The 18,738-nt window shown below is 40.9% G+C and overlaps 2 protein-coding genes across 4 annotated transcripts in view; one reads left to right on the forward strand and one right to left on the reverse strand.

The window, feature by feature from the left end:
- The window catches only part of LOC117955999 (actin filament-associated protein 1-like 1), a 17,237-nt gene extending 13,768 nt beyond the window's left edge, over positions 1–3,469 (forward strand). The window contains exons 12-19 of the mRNA XM_034890842.1: positions 130–134; positions 542–771; positions 900–981; positions 1,308–1,416; positions 1,630–1,797; positions 1,901–2,067; positions 2,633–2,758; positions 2,845–3,469. Of these exons, the coding sequence (XP_034746733.1) occupies positions 130–134; positions 542–771; positions 900–981; positions 1,308–1,416; positions 1,630–1,797; positions 1,901–2,067; positions 2,633–2,758; positions 2,845–2,871 (914 nt within the window). The 3' untranslated portion in view covers positions 2,872–3,469. The remainder of the gene's footprint in view (positions 1–129; positions 135–541; positions 772–899; positions 982–1,307; positions 1,417–1,629; positions 1,798–1,900; positions 2,068–2,632; positions 2,759–2,844) is intronic.
- A 1,810-nt stretch (positions 3,470–5,279) lies between these two features.
- Positions 5,280–18,738, reverse strand: part of fgf13b (fibroblast growth factor 13b) — a 20,904-nt gene continuing 7,445 nt past the window's right edge. For 2 of the 3 annotated variants that reach the window (XM_034890308.1, XM_034890309.1), the window contains exons 2-5: positions 16,779–16,889; positions 11,413–11,516; positions 9,972–10,170; positions 5,280–6,590 (exon numbers count right to left, since the gene is read on the reverse strand). In XM_034890308.1, the coding sequence (XP_034746199.1) occupies positions 6,451–6,590; positions 9,972–10,170; positions 11,413–11,516; positions 16,779–16,889 (554 nt within the window). In that variant the 3' untranslated portion in view covers positions 5,280–6,450. Of the gene's footprint in view, positions 6,591–9,971; positions 10,171–11,412; positions 11,517–16,778; positions 16,890–17,392; positions 18,209–18,738 lie in introns of those variants that run through there. The other variant, XM_034890307.1, reaches the window with a different exon arrangement.

Below are 18,738 nucleotides of genomic sequence, written 5' to 3' on the forward strand. Positions count from 1 at the left end.
AAATATATGAATGGAAAATAGTTTTTTTATTCAACTGAAAAATCAAAAAATGCAAAACAATTTAGGTGCATTTTGAAAGTAGAGACCTGTGGTGGTTCTGTAAGTGTTTTTGCATAGTGCTCGTGTTAGCCGTGGTATACGGCATTTTTTTCTTACAATGTTTACATATTGTGTTCGTCTTGTCTGTCACTCTTTCGCCGTTTATCATTTCCGCAGGAAAACCAAAATGTTGCCACACAAATGATTTAAAAGTGGCAGGGGGATCTTCAATAGTAATTTCACGCTCCATCACGCTGACATCACATCGCCTCACGAGACAACTTTTCACCTCGACGAGAAATCTCGTCACTTTTTAATCTCGCGAGATCTCGTTAAACGAGATCTCGTCACACCCTTAGTAGACACAGATGAGACAGAAAGTTTAACATGTGCACAGGGCAGACACACCCACATTTTTCTCCAAACCAATAACCTCTGTGTTTATATATGTGTGTGTGTCTGTGCGTGCGTGCGTGCGCGCGCGTGTGTGTGTGTGTGTGTGTGTGTGTGTGTGTGTGTTTGTGTGTGTGTGTGTGTGTGTGTGTGTGTGTGTGTGTGTGTGTGTGTGTGTGTGTGTGTCCATCAGGCCAGCTGCTCAGAGGATCTTGGCCGCTGGCTGGGTGTGTTGTTTGCAGAGACCGGCAGCACCACTCTCCCTGAAGAACTGCACTATGACTACATTGACGTTGATACGCTCACTGACATCCGGCACGCTGCCAGACACTCCTTTCAGTGAGTCACTTCCTACAGTATATGTTTGTGTGTTTCCGCATGCACCGTTTGTATCCAGAGTTTTCTGTCTCTTTCTGTTTCATGGGCTTTTATGCTGAATACATCTGCCTCTGTTTTCTACCTCTCAGGTGGGCCACTACCACTGCAACTTCCTCCAGCAGTGCCTCGACAGACTCCAGAACATATGATGAGGTCTATGAAAGTGTTGTGGTGAGGAAACATCATGTGTACTAGTGATAAAATACAATATCATTAAACATGAAGACGCTTTAAAAAACCTTTTTAGTCTTATCTGCCGCTCGACTCTCCCCGCTGATCCTTTCCTCTTCCTATTACGTTCAGTTGCAGGTTTATCTAAATTCACTAAAATTATTTTGAGACTTCTGTCTTTATTATTTTGCTGTTTGTGGGTAGATTGTAGATTAAATTACACGTAAATATTCCTTCATAGCTTTTGCTGTACAGTTTTAGTTATATATACATACTGTAGATATGCTGTAGATGCATTAAAATATAAGGTACTTGTTTTTCCAAAGGAGGGGGATGTTGAGACTAGAACTGGACCGGTGAGGCGTCATGCTTCCTTCTCCAGCAGGGACTCTGAAAAAACTGAGCAACAGGCCGCCATCAAAAGACACGCCTCCAGTAAGTCTCCTTTGGTTTTTATAATTGATTAGACTGGCTACATGAAAATGTGGCTGAAAATTGTTAGATACGTTACATCTGGCCCCCCCTGCTCATGATTGCGGTGAAAGTTTGTCATAGTGAATAGTTAACTAGCTCAATGACAGTTTTCCTCATCACATACAAAGCATATATAGCATAGGTTTATTTATTTTCTGCCATGTATTGTTTTAGATGTAAATCAGTATGGACGGTATGGGAAGACGCGTGCAGAGGAAGACGCCAGGCGGTACCTGAATCAGAAAGAAGAGCTGGAGAAGCAAAAGGAAGAGCTCAGACATGCACTGATTTCCTTCCGCAGGGAAAAGAAGGAGGTGAAAGAGGAGATGAAGAGTGTTACAGGTCAGAGACAAATCCCACGCAGCACTGTTTAAACTTTAGCTTTGTAGCCATACTAACTTGTGTGTGTGTGTGTGTGTGTGTGTGTGTGTGTGTGTGTGTGCAGGTCATGGTCTGGAACAGCGGTTAGCCAAACTGGAGATGTTGTGTAAACAAAAAGAAGAGGAGAGGGTAGAGCTGGAGCTCAGACTGACAGAGGTCAAAGAAAACCTGAAGAAATCATTAGCTAGAGGAGCACTGGGCCCTCCCACTGACTCCAAGATCAGCATCACGGTGGGCTGCTACAGCAGAGATGCTCGCCTGTATCATTCTTAGAGAAAACTATAACTTGTCAAGAAAAAATCCTTCATACTATATATTTGCCCTGTTCTTTGGTAGATGTCAGATTCTGAAAGTGCATTTAGGTGGCAGACATGTTCCATCACTGGATTTTAAAACTACATTTCAGTACATGTCTATTTTCATATTTATCACTGCTGTAGAATACTTGGACATTTTTGAATATGCGCTTATTCACCTTCTTGCTGAGAGTTAGATGAGACACTCTCATGTCTGCATGCTAATTGTGAAGCTACACCCAGCAGCAAAATCGGCCTGTCAGCACTTTTAAAGCTCACTAATTAACATGTGTATCTTGTGTGCTTAATCCTTACAAAAACCTATGCCTAAAATTGAGTGTCCTCTGGATGTGTGTCCAACTCATGTTGACGACAAGACTCCAGGAAGTTACTTATCCTGGCCACAAAATAGTTTCTTATCAAGCTATCTAATTATTGTCCAAAGTCTTTGACTTTTCCTTTGAATGATTGGACTCTGGCATTTGTGTTTGCGCGTACAGGCCCAGGGCAGCAAGGTTGAAAAGGTTTACAATGAGACTTTGCCGATCAACTCAGCATCGGAGCTTCGTAAACGGCCTCCATCTTTTCACTCCTCCTCCAAGGGGAACGTGATGCAGAAGGCAAAGGTAGGGTGTTTGTTTGTTTGTATGAGTAAATGTGTGTGTGTGTGTGTTATGTTTTTCCTCACTCTGTGCTGTGTCATGGCTTCCAGGAGTGGGAGTCAAAGAAGGGGACCTAGACTGAACATAAACAGGTTGACAGATGGATTCATGGAGAGAGAAAACTGAGCTCTGACAGAAGGATGTGTAAAAGAAGAAACCGATGGAGATAGCTGGCACTGGGAAGAAGAGGGAGCAGAAGAAGAGGAGGAGAGAGAAGAAGAGGACAGACCCTGACACAATCTTTCCTCCCCCACTTATCAAGAAAACGAGGAAACATTTTGTAAGGACAGGTGCTGTCTCAACCACTGTAAATAGGACAGACTTCACTGATATACCAGTACAGTATTAATGTGGATCGCTATGAACAGGAAATGTATATGATTGTGTAAGTTTGCATGTCTGTTTACATTTGCACAGGGTGCAGAACATGAAAATGTGATTATTTCATAGAAATTCATCGCAAAGGGAGAGTGTGGTGTATCAACACTAAGTTCAGGCAAGACTTCCACTGATTTTATTCCTATTTTTAGGACGTTTGTCAATGTAACATGAAAAACTAAAGTAAAGAAATTATTATTATTATTACCTTAAGTTATCTTTATTAGTGAGAGAATTATCCCACATCTTGTTAGGTGTGTTAAACCATTAAGAAACGATATTGAGTATGACACTGTTTTTAAAAACAAATGTTTCTTATTGCAATGTGAAACCATTGTTTTTTAACCATTACATGTGTATTTTTTTATATTTGCCTATTGCACTTTATCTTGTTGTAATTTGTGATTACACAAATGTCTTGGAAATTAGCCTCAGCCCCCCCCCCCCCCCCCCCCCCCCCCCCCCCCCCCCCCCCCCCCCCCCAATACAGAATTGTGAGGATAAATGCCTGTGTCTGCTTTCATTACAGAGATATTAACACACACACATGTTGGAGTAAATTATACTTTATCAAAAAACCTTGTACACTGGACTATATGTGTGTTTTATGTTTGTTTAAATTTTACTCCAAGAAACCAACAGCAGAATCACAACGCTATGTAAGCGCCATCTAGTGGAGTTAAACTTAGTACTTTGAAAATTGTTGGGGTGTCAAATTTCCACACTTTTGCAGATAGTATACACAAAATCAATTTAATTTACCACTTTTTACTAACTGACAATGATACATTACTTTTATAGTTATACTTTCCGGATGTGTCCATAGAGCTTATTGAGAATTAGTCTGAATTATTTTCAGTTGCGAGCTGCTCTTCCATTTCCTGTCTGTTGTGGGAGAACATACCTAAAAATAATGTGTTAGTATGCATACTGACTGAGCCCAAATATTTTTTATATTTGTGATTGTGGGAATATGTAAATATAATTGTGTTGTTTGCATGCAAAACTATTGCATGTTTACATGTACTACATTGCATTACATTTTAAGTATTGTTTATTTTGTTACATTTTTTTTCTTTGGGTAAAGCCAAATGGATTGACTGCACCTTTAATGCAGGTGAGTGCCTCCCATTACGTTTGGCACGCGGGGGAGAGTGAACAGGTTTTTGACCGCAGTGAAAGCGTTCGTTTTGAAAGTTAAAACGAAGAAAAAAATTAGTTTGACAAAAATACGTTATGAAGTTTGGAAGGTTTGACATATTTTTTCTTTCAATACATGTTTTACATTTGGAGTTTTAAACGCCCCGCAGTAGGCTAATTACAATTGTTTGAATCACGCGAGCCGGAAATGACCCTACACAGACACCATTGGAACAACAAAACAATTTACTCAATCTGAAGGGTTATATGGACATTGATTTCTTTAATTCGAAGGGATGGAGTTTTGCTGTTGGAGGAAAATGAGTCATCAAAGAGCACAGTAAGTAGTTTTTTTTTCTTTTTTACACTTCGATTCTTCCCCAATGACCCTGTTGTAACAGTCTACGGTGTAAACATATTAAATCCTCAAAACCCGTGTGAAACTTCTGAAATGACACAACGGTGGTTCAGTTCTGCTGAATTGCTCTGTAAGGTTAAAAACAAAATCCTACTTGAAAAAATTTGATTTCTCACTTATCCCTTGTGGTGGATGGGTTTACATCGTATTATCCCAGTGTCTCTCTGAAAGTTTTCTCATACCAACACAATGGAGGTGAATAAAATCTCATTTGGTGCAAAGCATTAAAACACATTTCCAAATGTTTCTTCACAAAAAATCTATTCAACTTCATTGTAGTGAGGGAGTGGCAGAGATCTGTGGTAGCAATCACAAAACAAATGAAACCCAAACCATGTGAATGTCACTAGAGGTAAATTCGAACAATATTTTTTTTGTAAGTTGGGTGGTAGTTACCCCTGAGCAGTGTGCAGTGACTGTTTTCTACCAATTCAGTGGATTCAATCTCTAATATTGATGAATCCTAGACTCAAAGCATTTAGAACTAACATTATGATACATCAACACAGGTGCAGATGGGGAAAAATCACCAAACAAGGCAATCATTTCTTTAGAAATAGTTTATTTAGTGCATCTCTAGTTTGTTCACAGCAGGAACCAAAATATGAAGTTAGTCTGTGCTCCTATTGGTCCAGGTGGTTGTGGTCCAACACCATTCATGTTCTGGTGCAATACTATTGGTCCAGCAGTGTTCCAACACCCTCCCATTGGTTCACTAGTGTTCTGGTATGTCACTATTGGCTCACTAGTGTTCTCTTTAGGTCAGAAACACTTACAGTAAGACCCGAAAAAAACTGACCTTCGGCATGCTGCTACTGAGCAGAGGTCCACAAGCTCCCATGCAACAAACAAACAAACAAACAGCAAGGGACAACAACAACAAACGCAAAGATAAACAATAGTATTGCTTGTAAGAAGTAAGCATGGAAGCATATACAGTAAACCTTACTTTAACCTGCTAAAGCCCTCAGGACGTTTGTCTGATATACAACAGATCTTAAAAAGGTATAATCCCCCCCCCCCCCCCCCCCCCCCCCCCCCCCCAACACACACATACACACAAGCATGCACACACACTTTCTCTCACTTACCCTACTGCAAGAACAGCGTGTACTTGACCACACACACGCGCGCACACACACACACACCTGCATGCAAACAAATGATCAGTCCTCATATGTGTACAAGGAATATGCTTGTCATTTAAAAAAATATGACAAACCCATGAGCTCTGTGTAAACATAGCATACGGTAGAATAGATAAAGACTTCCTTCCTCTCTCTGAATTCTTGTCACTTTCCTTATCACTGCAAATAACTTGGTTAATACTTGGACTCTTTGGTTCTCTGTAACAGTCTGTTTTTCTGACTGTGACTGACTGACTCTCTCTCTCACTCTATGATAATCCAGCTTTTCTTCCCTTCTGTCTGGTTATGATACAGCAGGAAGGGTAGTCCATGGAAAAGATTCACAGGTCCTGTAGTCTGCAGACCAGATCAGCAGAGCCAGACGGATTGATTGTCCTTGATTTATTTACATCACAGTCAGTCACAGGGGTTCCGTTAAGTGGAAGAACACATTCCGGTCCTCCTTCATTTTCTACTCGGCGCCTCCTGCCCCTCACCAGCCATCATGTGTGGGCATGTCGGCCTGAGATCTGTGTGTGTTTGTATATCTATGAGTGTGTGTGTGTGTGTGAGAGAAAGAGAGAAGTGCAGGGCTATGATAAATCATTGTTGCTGGGCGACTTTCCTCCGCCGTTAAGTAATGCCGAAGCGCTGCGACTCTTGGTTGGTGTGCCGCTCCCTGACCGTGAGAGTTCTGTCAGGTCATGGAGGGAGGGCTCCCTATACATGGCCACTGCGCGTACACACACACACACACACACACACACACACAAAAGAATCATTAATGAAATTGTTAGTTAAGTTATTGGTTTAAATGAAAAACACGTTTGGTATGCACGCCTTGTTCAAGCAGTTCGGTACAGTTAGTTCTCCTGCACATCAATGACTGAGAGCTTTGCTTTGGAACAAGAGTCTAATTTAATTCTGGTTTTAGAACAAGTTCTGACTTTACTATTTCTGCAATGTTCAGCAGTAATGTAAAGATCAATATAAATATAGTAATGATGAACTGTAGTGATAAACTAACAATTATTCTGTTTTATTTGCCCACTTGGAGGCAGCGGGGACAAGCTGTAATGCATCATTAACATAAATCACCTTTTACGTGGATTTCTGTTTTTTTCCGATATTCGTTCATTGTTGTAGCTTTTTTAGCCCTCCATTAGTCTTTGAGCTCTTTAGCTGCTAAATCCTCCACTATGTTTACCTACTTGTCACCATCTTTGTCTGTCTGCTGTTCGATAGGTAGCATACAGCAGGTTTTATTGATCTTGCTTTACAAATATGGCTGCTTTCACACAGTCATGTGATCCATTTTGTCGATTTAAAGCCCATCTTTACTTTTTCTCTTTTTTCATTGTTCTATTTCCAGAATATCACACTGTGTATTTACATTTGAATGTGTACTTTATTGCATTGTCTTCAGGATGGGCTTTTGTTATTTGAAGTCGAAGAGGTTTGGTAGAAAAAAGGTGATGTCACATATTGCCATTCACACAAATCAGACCAGTGCAAAATGACAACTACAGTCAAATTGTTTGTTTTTGTTGCTGGGCTGTCTACAGAGACAGTTTTTTGTGTTTCTGGTGGTGTTCTGGGGACAGGCAGCTCAAGGATAGTAAGGAGTTGTTTGCTGTATGCCAACACAAATGTTGTAACCTAGAATACACGTGACATTGCATAGAGCACTTTTAATCATGAATATTTAAAGATCCCCTCCAAACATGTTTTAGGCCCAATCAGCTTCCTACAATGAATGATGGTTTGGTTATTTCACATAAGATATTTATGTTTTTCTCCTTGCTTTTCTCATCAGTTTGGAATGGACATGGCTCAGTTGGAAATATGTGATGTCAGATATTGTGTTTCATAAGTTATAGAAAAGCATTTGTGTTGCCACAGAGGAAACTGTTTGAAATCTGATAAAATGACCTCCAGTAATGCCAAATTAAGTCAGCGTTGGTTGGGGCCGCAGACCACAAGAAGACCACTTGTAAAAATGATCTGGTGTTGTGGAGTTAGAAAGACATGAGCTTACCAGCGCTCTGTAGCCCCAGGCTAGCGGCTCTACATTAGCAGCTACTACGTAACACACCTGAATCTCCAACTAAATGATCAGCGGTCGAGTTGCATTACGGTTAACATAGGTGCCAGGCTTGGACATTTATTAAGAATGCATGAAATAAAATATCTCGAGTTTTGCTGCATCAATTTAGCTTCTGTTAGGCCTATACATTGAGTCTGATGATGTTATAGGAGTGCAATGCCAAAGCAGTGGAGTTCTTCTTTAGTAAATAATGTAAAAATGTTTTTTTTCTGTTTTTGTCTCTGGTTGCTACTTATTTGATAATAAATATTATAGCAAAATACTTACAATGTTTCCAGATTCTTTAACACGTAAAATTCTTCTATAAAAGTTTGATCAATAAATTAATCTGATCAATAAATTACTAATGTTTTAATTTTAAAAGTTGTAACTGTTGGACACACTGTCTCCTCTTTCATTTAAAAGTCCATTCTTTGGCGGCTTTTCATTAGTTCTTTCAACATGCCCTCCTTCCAGCTCTTAAATGACGTTATGCATACGTTGCACGGAGAGCTGAGGGAAAGTGGGCGGGGCAGGAGAACACACCTGCCTTCGTTCACTTTCAGCCTAAACCATACGTATCGGCGGCCAGTTGTAGACATAGCGGTACTGCTTTAAGAGTGTTTTATTGTCCATCTTATTTATGGCTTTCCATCCCTGTTTTATGTCCATTCTATGTCTGCTTATGTCATGCAATTTCTTTACTGTTCAGTAGGTCTATTTATTGTATGAATGGCACAATATAAATATTGATTAAAAGCATTGTTCATGCTTTTTACATATCATGAACACCTGCAGACTCATTTCAATTAGGCAACTTGGTAATCAGCTGCATGAGTTTCAGATTGAGAAATGATAAATCATATCAATGCTTATATCTCACAAAAGCAGAATTTCTTCCATGCATTAGTGCTTAGAGGAAGCAAACATGGGCATGTTGAACCAATATTGAAACGCAGCCTCTGTATGTATCCTGAAAGTTTCAAGTTTCCATCACACCTCTGTCTATAAATTTAATATTAGCCCCCGATTGTTTCCAAACTTTTCGTGGTATTGCAAAATCCTGCTTGTATGTAGGCTACACATCTTAATCTGAGATTTAAAGTGCAACTACTGTTTTTTTCTTTTTTCAACCTGGACCCTATTTTCCTATGTTTTTGTGTCTAAGTGACTGATGAACAACAATCTCTGACATTGGTCCAGTATTAAGCAAGAACGCTCCAGTCGGCAGTGGTGAAACAAGCTCCAATGTAAGTTAATAGGGCAATTGTCCAGTTTGTATTTACCTTCAGAAAAGTGCTCGTTTTGCCACTGACAGGCTCACAATAATGTTCTAAGAATCTGACAACATTATGGAAAGGATCCCTTCAGAGATGGACCTTTAAAACGTCTTTGAGACCTTTCTGTTCAACCAGAAACTGCTCTGACGTCACTAGCGCTAAACCCATGAGAATCAGTAAACTGTGTTTAGTTCAAGCAAAACTAGAGTTGTGATGGTTGGAAAATTGGAAAGACGACCCAAAATGGCTTTTTGTAGTTTTATTTTTCTGTCGACTTTGAATGAAGTGTATTTTACGATGCTAAAATGTTGATTTACATGAGTCTGGCGGGTTTAGAAAACCCAATTGCAGATGTTTTCATGTTTAAAAAAAGATCTTACTTTTTAATAGGTTTGACCTAAGAAATCCTTTCCATAATGTTGTCAGACACAGAATATTAATCTGAGCCTGTCAGTGGCGAAGCAAGCCCTTTTGTAAAGGTAACCTCCAAGATTGTCCAGGTTGAAAAAAATGGTAGTTACCCTTTCAGCTGAGCACCAAGAAACTTCCCATCTTTAGAAGATAATGTGATAGAGCATTTTGTATTTTTGTGCTTTAAAAGTGTTTATAGTTGATCAAAATATGTTTACTTTTGCAGAACCAGTTCAAGTTAAAATGCAAGTTTTATTTTAACTTGAACTTTAGTCTATTGCTCCTTGTGAGATGTTGTGCTATTTAGTGGTGCAGTTCACTCCCCTATTGGCTTTACCTTTGAGCGGTTTCGGTATGAAGTGTGCTGCGGCCTTGTTCTTCTTGACGTGGTTCCCCTTCATGACTCCCCCCTCCTTGTTGAGTCCCAAGTACCAGGCCCGACCTGAAGCCTGCTGCCGGTACAGCATGGAGGAGTAGGTGACGTAGTAGTTCTCAAACACAGACTCCTTGAACTTACACTCTGGGGTAAAATGTTCCTGAAGCAAAGTGTGACAGATATTAGAACAAATTAAAAAAAAGAAGACCAGATGGTGATTAAGTAGACATGCAGAGGTGAGAGACGTCAGCTGCAAAAAAGAGCTGAGTCACAGAACGTATGGGTTTGTAATGGAAACTGCATTAAAAAGTGTTCAATCCTTCTTCCATTCTGCCATCAGTTTATTCATCCATCAGTTAGTCCACTATTTGAATTATTATCTCGGCCGGGTCTCCTAGAACAAACTGCACCAACTTAAGACAGCTGACATTTGCATTTCCTTATTCCTGCATCTCCATAGCAACCGGTTACTCCCTTGAATACCAACCAGCCCACTGAGAGAAAGATAGTGCCCAGGTTACAGGGGGAAAGCGAAAAATACTGAAATAATTAATTCTCTCTCATTTATTAATCTTGTAAGAATTTTCCTTAGGTTTTGTATATTTGATATTCAAATAGATTAAGTATGAATACAAATGTGCTCTGTCTGTACCTTTCTATAAATATCTTGTGTGTTTATTTAATATCGGATGAGAAGATGAAACAAGTGATATGAGTGTTATGACTGACGCAGAGCCTCCAGGAGTGGACATGATGGGCCAGATATTGTGGTAGTGTACTTGCCTGCCCAAGCGTAGCTGCACGGCTGTTATTACTTTTAGGTGTGGGCAATTTTTCTATTTTTCTCTGTTGGTTTTCATCTTTTAGTATTGCAAGCTTGTTTAGATTTCTGGAATTGCATGTTATTTTTTGTTCTTTTTTTGTTATTTTATCTACACACCCTCACTGCTTAAGAGCTTAAGTGAGGAACTTAATAAAGGCACCAACACTGTCTTCTGACAAGAACAGACATGCACAGTGGTGGTGTTTGTGTGAGTCTAGCTGGGACATAAAAACTAAATTCAGAATTTGCATGTGTATATATAAATGGACAAAAAGTAATTTTCCTATCAAAGAATGACTTAAGGGAGATAAACAAAAAAAGGCTGGAGGATGATCTGAAATCACTCCTGTGAAGCCACAATATCAGTAGATAGATTAGAAAGGCTCAGACTTTGGATTGTAACACCCGGTGGCAGCTGATTCACTTGGCAACACTGTTGATAAAGTATTGATGGGATGACAGGATAACAATGAGACTGGTCACACAGAGCTGCTGCTTCATTACTCTACCAAACAGATTTCAGTCCGTAATCGTCTGTAATGATGATTGTGGTGTGTCTGAGAGTGTGGGGTGACCTACAGAGGTGTAGAGAAAGCCTTCGTTGTTCATTGCCAGATAGAGTTTGGTCTGGACGCCCTGGATGGCCACCACACGAAGCCCCACTGGGATCAGGTTGAACACAGCTACGTATGCACACAGAAACCCACACAAGTACACACACGACAAACACACACAACAAACAAATGAGCACTCACGCAGTGAGCACAGAGGGGAACAGAGAGACAAATCCTCAGCAATATCAATGTAGCATCTGGTATAAAGACATTTAGACATTTAGCGACAAAGAAGCTATTTTTATAAGGTCAGTGGCTACGGCCACTGAATTACACTAATGATTAAGGGGTTGTTGTTGTTAAGTTTGGAATGAAAGGGGTTAGAATTGACAAAATGCAGGTAGAAAAGTTGGGTTTGGAAAACATTTGGCAGTGCAAGGCCAAGAACTAAAGCCACAGTGTCAGAGTCTCGCAGCATTCTCGAGAACCGCTAATCTAAACAACGTCACGCTCACTGTGTTACATTGGATCTTGAGCAATTCACCTTGTATGACATAGTTGCAATGCTAGAGTATACACGTCATTTGCTGGCCAGGCATGGACCAGTTACTGGTTTTTAAGGTATACTGTGGTACCGTTCCTAGGGTAATGACAGAAAGTGCAGTTTAGAAATCCCCTGCCAATGTTCAGCGTGTTTAAAAACTAAAATACACTGTGTATTTAATGGAAAAAAATTTTTACCCAGACATTTCAAAATAATACATTTATAGCTGTAACTGCAATACCGAAATGGCGTGAATTGCATTGCTAAGGCTTAAAATGTGAAATGTTTTCTACAATGTAGCATCTCCGGTCTCTCTTTCTTCATCTGTATTAGAATGTACTGGATACATTTTGGTTGGGTTTAGGCACAGAAACTACATGGTTAATTTAAGGGTTAAGCTCATGGTTAGGGTTAAAGTAAGTACATCAATCCAGAAAGTTACCTCTGAGGGTGTGTTGTGTAGTCTGCAGAAAGACCCTTTTTTTGTAGTGGGTGACAGAGAGGAAGCTTTATTGTACCCGGCATGCCAATTTGGCAGTGTAACAGTTAATCGGGGTCTCTTCAATACACTACACAGCTCACAATCAATCAATCATGAACAATCAAAACTGTTTCAAATAATTGAAACTATTTTTTGAAGATGTAAAGAGGATATTTCCAGGCATAGGGTTGCCACACATGCCTTATATGCCATGTAAGGTTCAAGGTGCTTTGGCAATGGCTGTTTGTGTGAGTTTTACAGCATAATTCGTAAACATAATCACCTTAAGCGGTTTGGGTTCCACACTCAACACATTAACCTTAGTATTCCATTAACTGTCTAAACTAATTTAAAACGTATTTCCAGGCATGTTGGATGGACATAAAGCATCTACAGTGGCCACCAAATGAGTATAGATTTAAAGCTTCATCCTGTAGACATTTTTGGGTGTACAAGATGACAATTTTGTTGTTGTTTTCCTCACAGGTGTGCATCCGAGCAAATCATAATTCATAAAATATAGTCAAACCTTTGTAGCAGTGGCATAATTATTCCAGGCAGTTTGATGAGCCAGGCCCTCATTTAATTACACTCCTTTAGCCAATGGTGTTCTTTATGACTTTGGCTATATGTGGATGTACATGGATTATTCATTAAAACCCAGTCAGTCTACTGATTTTAAGTGGGTGGGCGTTTACATCATGTATACACCGTGTAATCATTTAATTAAAGAACCCACTGCCTTTTTAGCCACATCATTCTATTTGTACATACAACAGTTGGTGGCCTGAGAAGTAGAAGAGATTAATGCGTGATGCTGGCAACACCAACTGTGCACGGGAAGGAGAGCAATTGCTGTCTGAACCACAACAGCAGAACTGAGTTAGCTGTATCAATCACTCATTGTGGCCTACGTGTGTTTTTGTGTGTGAAAGAGAGAGGGAGAGCAAGTGAGAAAAAAATGTCTTCACTGGATCCGTTCAAGTATCTTTTGCACTGTGCATCCTGGTGATGTTCAATTGATTTCTTTAAACAGGAAATATTAAACGCATGATATCATCTGATATTTGGATGAAAATCAGCCACCAGTTTCCCACTTATGAACACTTGACATGTTGCTGAGATACTGTCTGTCTGAGATTTGTAAATTCTGTCCGATTTCCTTAAGAGTAAAATTCATTAAATTGGATTCAAATTGGTTTGGATGATAACACCAACATGAGCTTATGGGAATTGAATCAGACCTTGCTCAATGTTGAACCTTCAATATGTTGCAATGTTCAAAAGGTTTGTCTTTTGTAGGATTCAAAACATACAGTAATATGTGATTCTCATTTTTTGTTACTTTTAAAAGTAAAGCAAATTGAGAAATAAAGACTACATACCTACGCTGTAACTCATTTTTAATGTTACTATTTCTGGACCCACAGCCCGCTGCTTTGAAGCCTGGCATCAGCCCACAGCTAGCCTATGTTGAGGTCTTCCATGAGTTAACTTGGAACTCCCAAACTGCAAGAATGTTATGCTAAATATTTTTCCGCCTGCTGTTGGTTTTTCACATAGAACTGGGCTGATGTTAGCTAATTTCAGCTATCATAGCTAATTTCAACTTTCAAAGCTAACATAGGGATTAATGTTAAAAACCGCAGACAGAATCAGACTAACTGGGGGTTTGGAAGTTCCAGATGAACCATACGGTACAGCCAGAGGCCTATTGCTCTCAAGTCATCATAGACTAGGTCAATTTTGAGATAATGTGACACCTTCGGGCATTTTTGAGTGTAAATTGGCCAATAGACTTTTCTAGGGGTATTTTTTCTGCTGAATCCATTTAGCTCTTTGCCAAGCTGTATCTCTTATGTGAAACTCAGTAGAGCGCAAACTCCATGATGACCTCTAAAATGTCAGGAAATTCCACATTTACAACATCAATTAACAAGTACAGAAAGTTTTTTGTAGGTGGATTATATCAAGAATCCAAGGAAGATAAGCTATTCAATGCGACAGAACAGGGCCATTTGACACTAAAAGCATCTGCAGAAAGTAGATGAAAGCTTCACGATACTCAACACAGAGATGCAATTGACAGGGAGTACTTTTTGTCCAGAACACAGATGCTTCTTTTACTAGTAAAAGTAAAAGCATTTCCGGGCTGTAACCAAAGTCCAGTGAAAACTCTGCAGATGTGGATAAAGGTGCTGGTCCAAACCATCCACCAACATTGATAAGGAGTTCTGTTGTGACCATGAACTGCCTGCATGTTCTCCCAAGAAGTAAACTCAAAGGTTAGACTTGCCATGGTCTCAACAACAAAACATAAGTGATTGAATATTGGCAGCCTCAAAATATGACCAGATCCTTTCAGTCCATCTTGCTAGTGACCTCATTGCAGCATAAGGAAGGTATCACACTCCGTGCTGTATGAAATTCCTCTGGAAAATCACAAAGACTAAAGACAATTCCTCATTAGATTTTTATGATGATCTCCATCCATCTACAGACTAGTCTTCAAGTTCCTGAAATCATGGAACAACTTTCTACAGCTGCAGTTGTGACAGGAAAAACAGAACCAGGATTAATTACACAAACCACAAACAATGAAGACCTACTTGATAATACATCAGCATGTGTAGCACTTGCCAAGGACATGGCGTTTTTCTTCAAATGGCAAGATGCATATATTAAGACAGGTTGGACCAATTTCCATCATACAATCTGCACAACCAACTCAGAAGTATTTGCTATATGCCAATTGTGCAAGCTCCTGCCCATGATCTTGACACACTCAACACAGTAATACAGGCAAACTGGAAGCCCAAACTGTAAAAGACACTGAATTATTTGTGTGCAAGGTAAATTGCACATCCAATGTAACCAGCATGAACAAGGCAAGGGAACTCGTGTTTTTACAGTCCCGAGCTCCAGGAAGTCTAGCGCCAACCAGTAATGCACTGTTGTTTCACATCCATCAAGCACATTACCAAACTGCTTTTGTTGCGTCAAGCAAACAAGCGGTATCCTATCCTTCCTCTGCCAGAGACTATGGGGTGGATGCTGGAAGATTCTAAGCTGCTGCCAATCTTGATGTCATTTCCTGCTGTCCCAGACTACCGTTTGGAATAATCAGCTGCAGCTGCGCCTCAAGATGTATGAGTGCACAATGTAAATGTAAAAAGTCTTGTCTACGTTGCTCTGCTTCAGGCAAGTGCAAGACAGGTGAGGCAGAATGTAGCAATTGCTGAACTGAATAAGAGCACTGCTCTGTGCTGTTGGGATAATTTTGGAAAGTCTTGTCGTGCCATTGTTTAAATAACATTAATTTTAATATTCCATGCAGTTCATGTTTTAGTTAATATTCAGCTAATGTTGTCCAACTTCATAAGGTAATTTTAGGCGACATTTACTGTTAATTTCCTTTTTATCTGTTCAAAGCTAATGTTAGTAGTGTGACACATTACCGTGATGTGTTGGTAATTTGTCTCACTTCTCAATATTTATCACCAGTCTTTCTATGAATATCCTTAGCAAAAATAAACCAAAAGAAAATTTAATTTGGTGAAATTTTAGTCCGTAAACTTGTTTACATGGACATGTACATTTTAAAACTTAATGTAATAGGAGGATGGTTTAAGATATAGACCCTTTGCAGCCACAAGCATGATGTTGATGTTCTTACGTGGACATACTCAAATACACACATAGTCTGTTGGCCAGCTTTTACTCAAAAATGCCCGAGGGTGTCACATTATCTGAAACTCAACCTAGTCTATGATGACTTGAGAGCAGTTGGCCTCTGCCTGTACCGCACGGTTCACCTGGAACTTCCAAACCACAAGTTAGTCTGATACTGTCTGCTGTTTTTCACATAAATCCCTATGTTTTACCAACTTTTACTCAAAAATGCCTGAGGATTTTTATTTAAGCACATTTCTGTGATTTCAACCTGGTTTATCAATCGTGAATGGAGATGAAGGGCTATTCACCTACTGTTCGTCTGGGTTATGGCTAGAAACCATCTGTTATGTAGAGTTTGTGCAAAGCGTTGAACTACGTGTATTTCCTACATTACCCACTCCCGGTTTCCTCTACAATTCTCGCACATTTCTCCTGATTTATGATACATTTTCACACCTTTCTGACTCTTTCACGTGTCAGAATTTTGTAATTGACTTATTACTGTAGTAGTGTTGTGACATCCCTAAAATGAGTCAAGAAATGTATCAGACTAATCTATATAGACAATAATGGTTAGTGGCAGACCCAAGTTGATTTTTGAAATAGGCAAATTAAGAGAATCTGTGGATATGGGCAAATTTGGATGGCCAGTATTTTTTTCTGCACATGCATAAGCCAGAGTTCTACTTACCATAGGTGCTGTCTTCATCCTTTGTTCCATCAATAGTGCCATCAGGCTGCATCTGCAGCTGGAAGCCCTGGCAATTGGAAAGCCTGGTCACAATGCCCTTTAACTGGGGCTCTGAGAGGGGCAGAGGAGAGGACACGCATTAACTGTATTCACTCCTTATCACTGTCATGTCTTCACAAGTATATCCCATCCAGCACTCTCCAAGAAACTGGAAGTATAAGTGGAAAAGATGTTTACATATCCTATTGCTGTTGATCCCTGACCCCAGGAACATTGTTGCGTACATATATCAAAGAATACCTGACAGATGTATCATAAGCTCTGCCTAAATTGGGATCCTGTTGAAATGAAATCTCCATCAGCTATCAGACACATGCTGCTACAACACTTTGCAGCAGAACAATGCAAAATGATTCACATGATGTATGTGTTGTCATGCAACTGGATGAATTCTTTAGCCAGCGCCAGAAGGAGACAATCCAGAGGGTGACGAATGATGAAGGACCAGCCTCAGTGATGAGAGAAAATGGTGTTGGTGGTGATGATGATAATGATGCTGGTGGTTGTGAAGATGGTTGAGGTGGTGGTGGTGGTGGTGCAGCCCCCACTCTGACCTGGTGGTCGCTTTCTCTTCCGTTTCTTCCTTGATCCAAACAATTTGACACGCGAGAACACGTTAAGCTTGCTCTGCTTCTCGTTTGTGCCTTTGCTGTTGCTCGGGCTGCCGCTACCGCGACAAGCGTTCGCCTTCTCCCGCTCCTTCGCCTGTCGCTTCTGACGGATCAGGGAGTTTGCGATAGCCGCTGCGCGTGACATGTTCTCTCGGTGAAGTGAAACACGGCTGTGGGGTCCAGGTTGGGAGGGCTGGGGTGTGTTCACGGATAAGGCGGTGGGGGTGTGTGGGGTGCGGGGTGGGAGTCTACACCCCCCACCGCTCAGTTCGCATCACACACCGGTCGCTGCAGTCTCGTGATTTTTAAAAAGCATCCAGAATCGTCCATCGCTGCGTCCGGGCGCTTCGTGGAAGTCCTTAAACAAACCCCTGCCAGTGAGTGAGCGTTAACGACGCCGCGTCACGTCCTCATAGGGAACTGAGTGGCAAACGCTGTCTGAGTGATTCCCCCTCAGGTGATTCTTCTGGCTGTCTCCAGAGAGCGTGAAGGAGGAAGAGGGGTTCCGCGAGGATCCGGTCCGGGTCAAGGTGGCGTATCAACAGCTTTTAAACACCGGGGGTTGTTGTTGATCACTGCAGCTGTTGCCTTCTGCTTTCTGCTGCTGCTGCTCCGCACTGCTCCCCCGGCGATGCTCCGCTCCTCGATGCAGCAACCGGAAAATGTTTGTCAATGAAACGGCACGAGCCGTTTCGTTCATAAAAACTGCTGCAGCCCTGCCCGCCCCGAGGAAGAAGAACGAATAAGGGGTGGTGGAGAGTGTGTTTGGGGGGAGAGGGGGGGGGGGCAGCATGTGTGTAGCCTACGTGTGTTGGGGGGGAGGGGGCAGCATGTGTGTATGTGTGGGGAGGGTCAGTTGGCTTCGGAGTGGGCAGCTCTTCTTCATTGGGCACCTGTAGCCTTGAGCCCCACGTGGCATGATATTTACATGATAGACTGAATACTGATGTGTGATAGGCAGGGAGATTGGCTGGGGGAGACGGATGGCAGTGGGAGATAGAATGTAGGAGGAGCGAGGAAAAAAATAAACTGCGAAATAAGAGAGGAAAAGGGGACAGGCAGGTGAATTATTAAGAGGAGGGATAATGGAAAAAGGGGGTGGAAGGAAGAAAATGGGATATTGAGTGAGAGAGAAGCTCCACAGCCTACAAATGGATTGGGAAAAGAGATGAATGACAGAGAGCAAAAAGAGGAAGAAAACTAAGAGAGGGAGAGAGAGGCCCACACAGTAGGCTGTTGGGTGTGTGAGTGGTAGAGAGAGTAAGGGCTAGAGAGAGAAGGGAAGGTAT

Source organism: Etheostoma cragini, chromosome 13 (assembly GCF_013103735.1).
Source record: "Etheostoma cragini isolate CJK2018 chromosome 13, CSU_Ecrag_1.0, whole genome shotgun sequence".
Taxonomy (NCBI): domain Eukaryota; kingdom Metazoa; phylum Chordata; class Actinopteri; order Perciformes; family Percidae; genus Etheostoma; species Etheostoma cragini.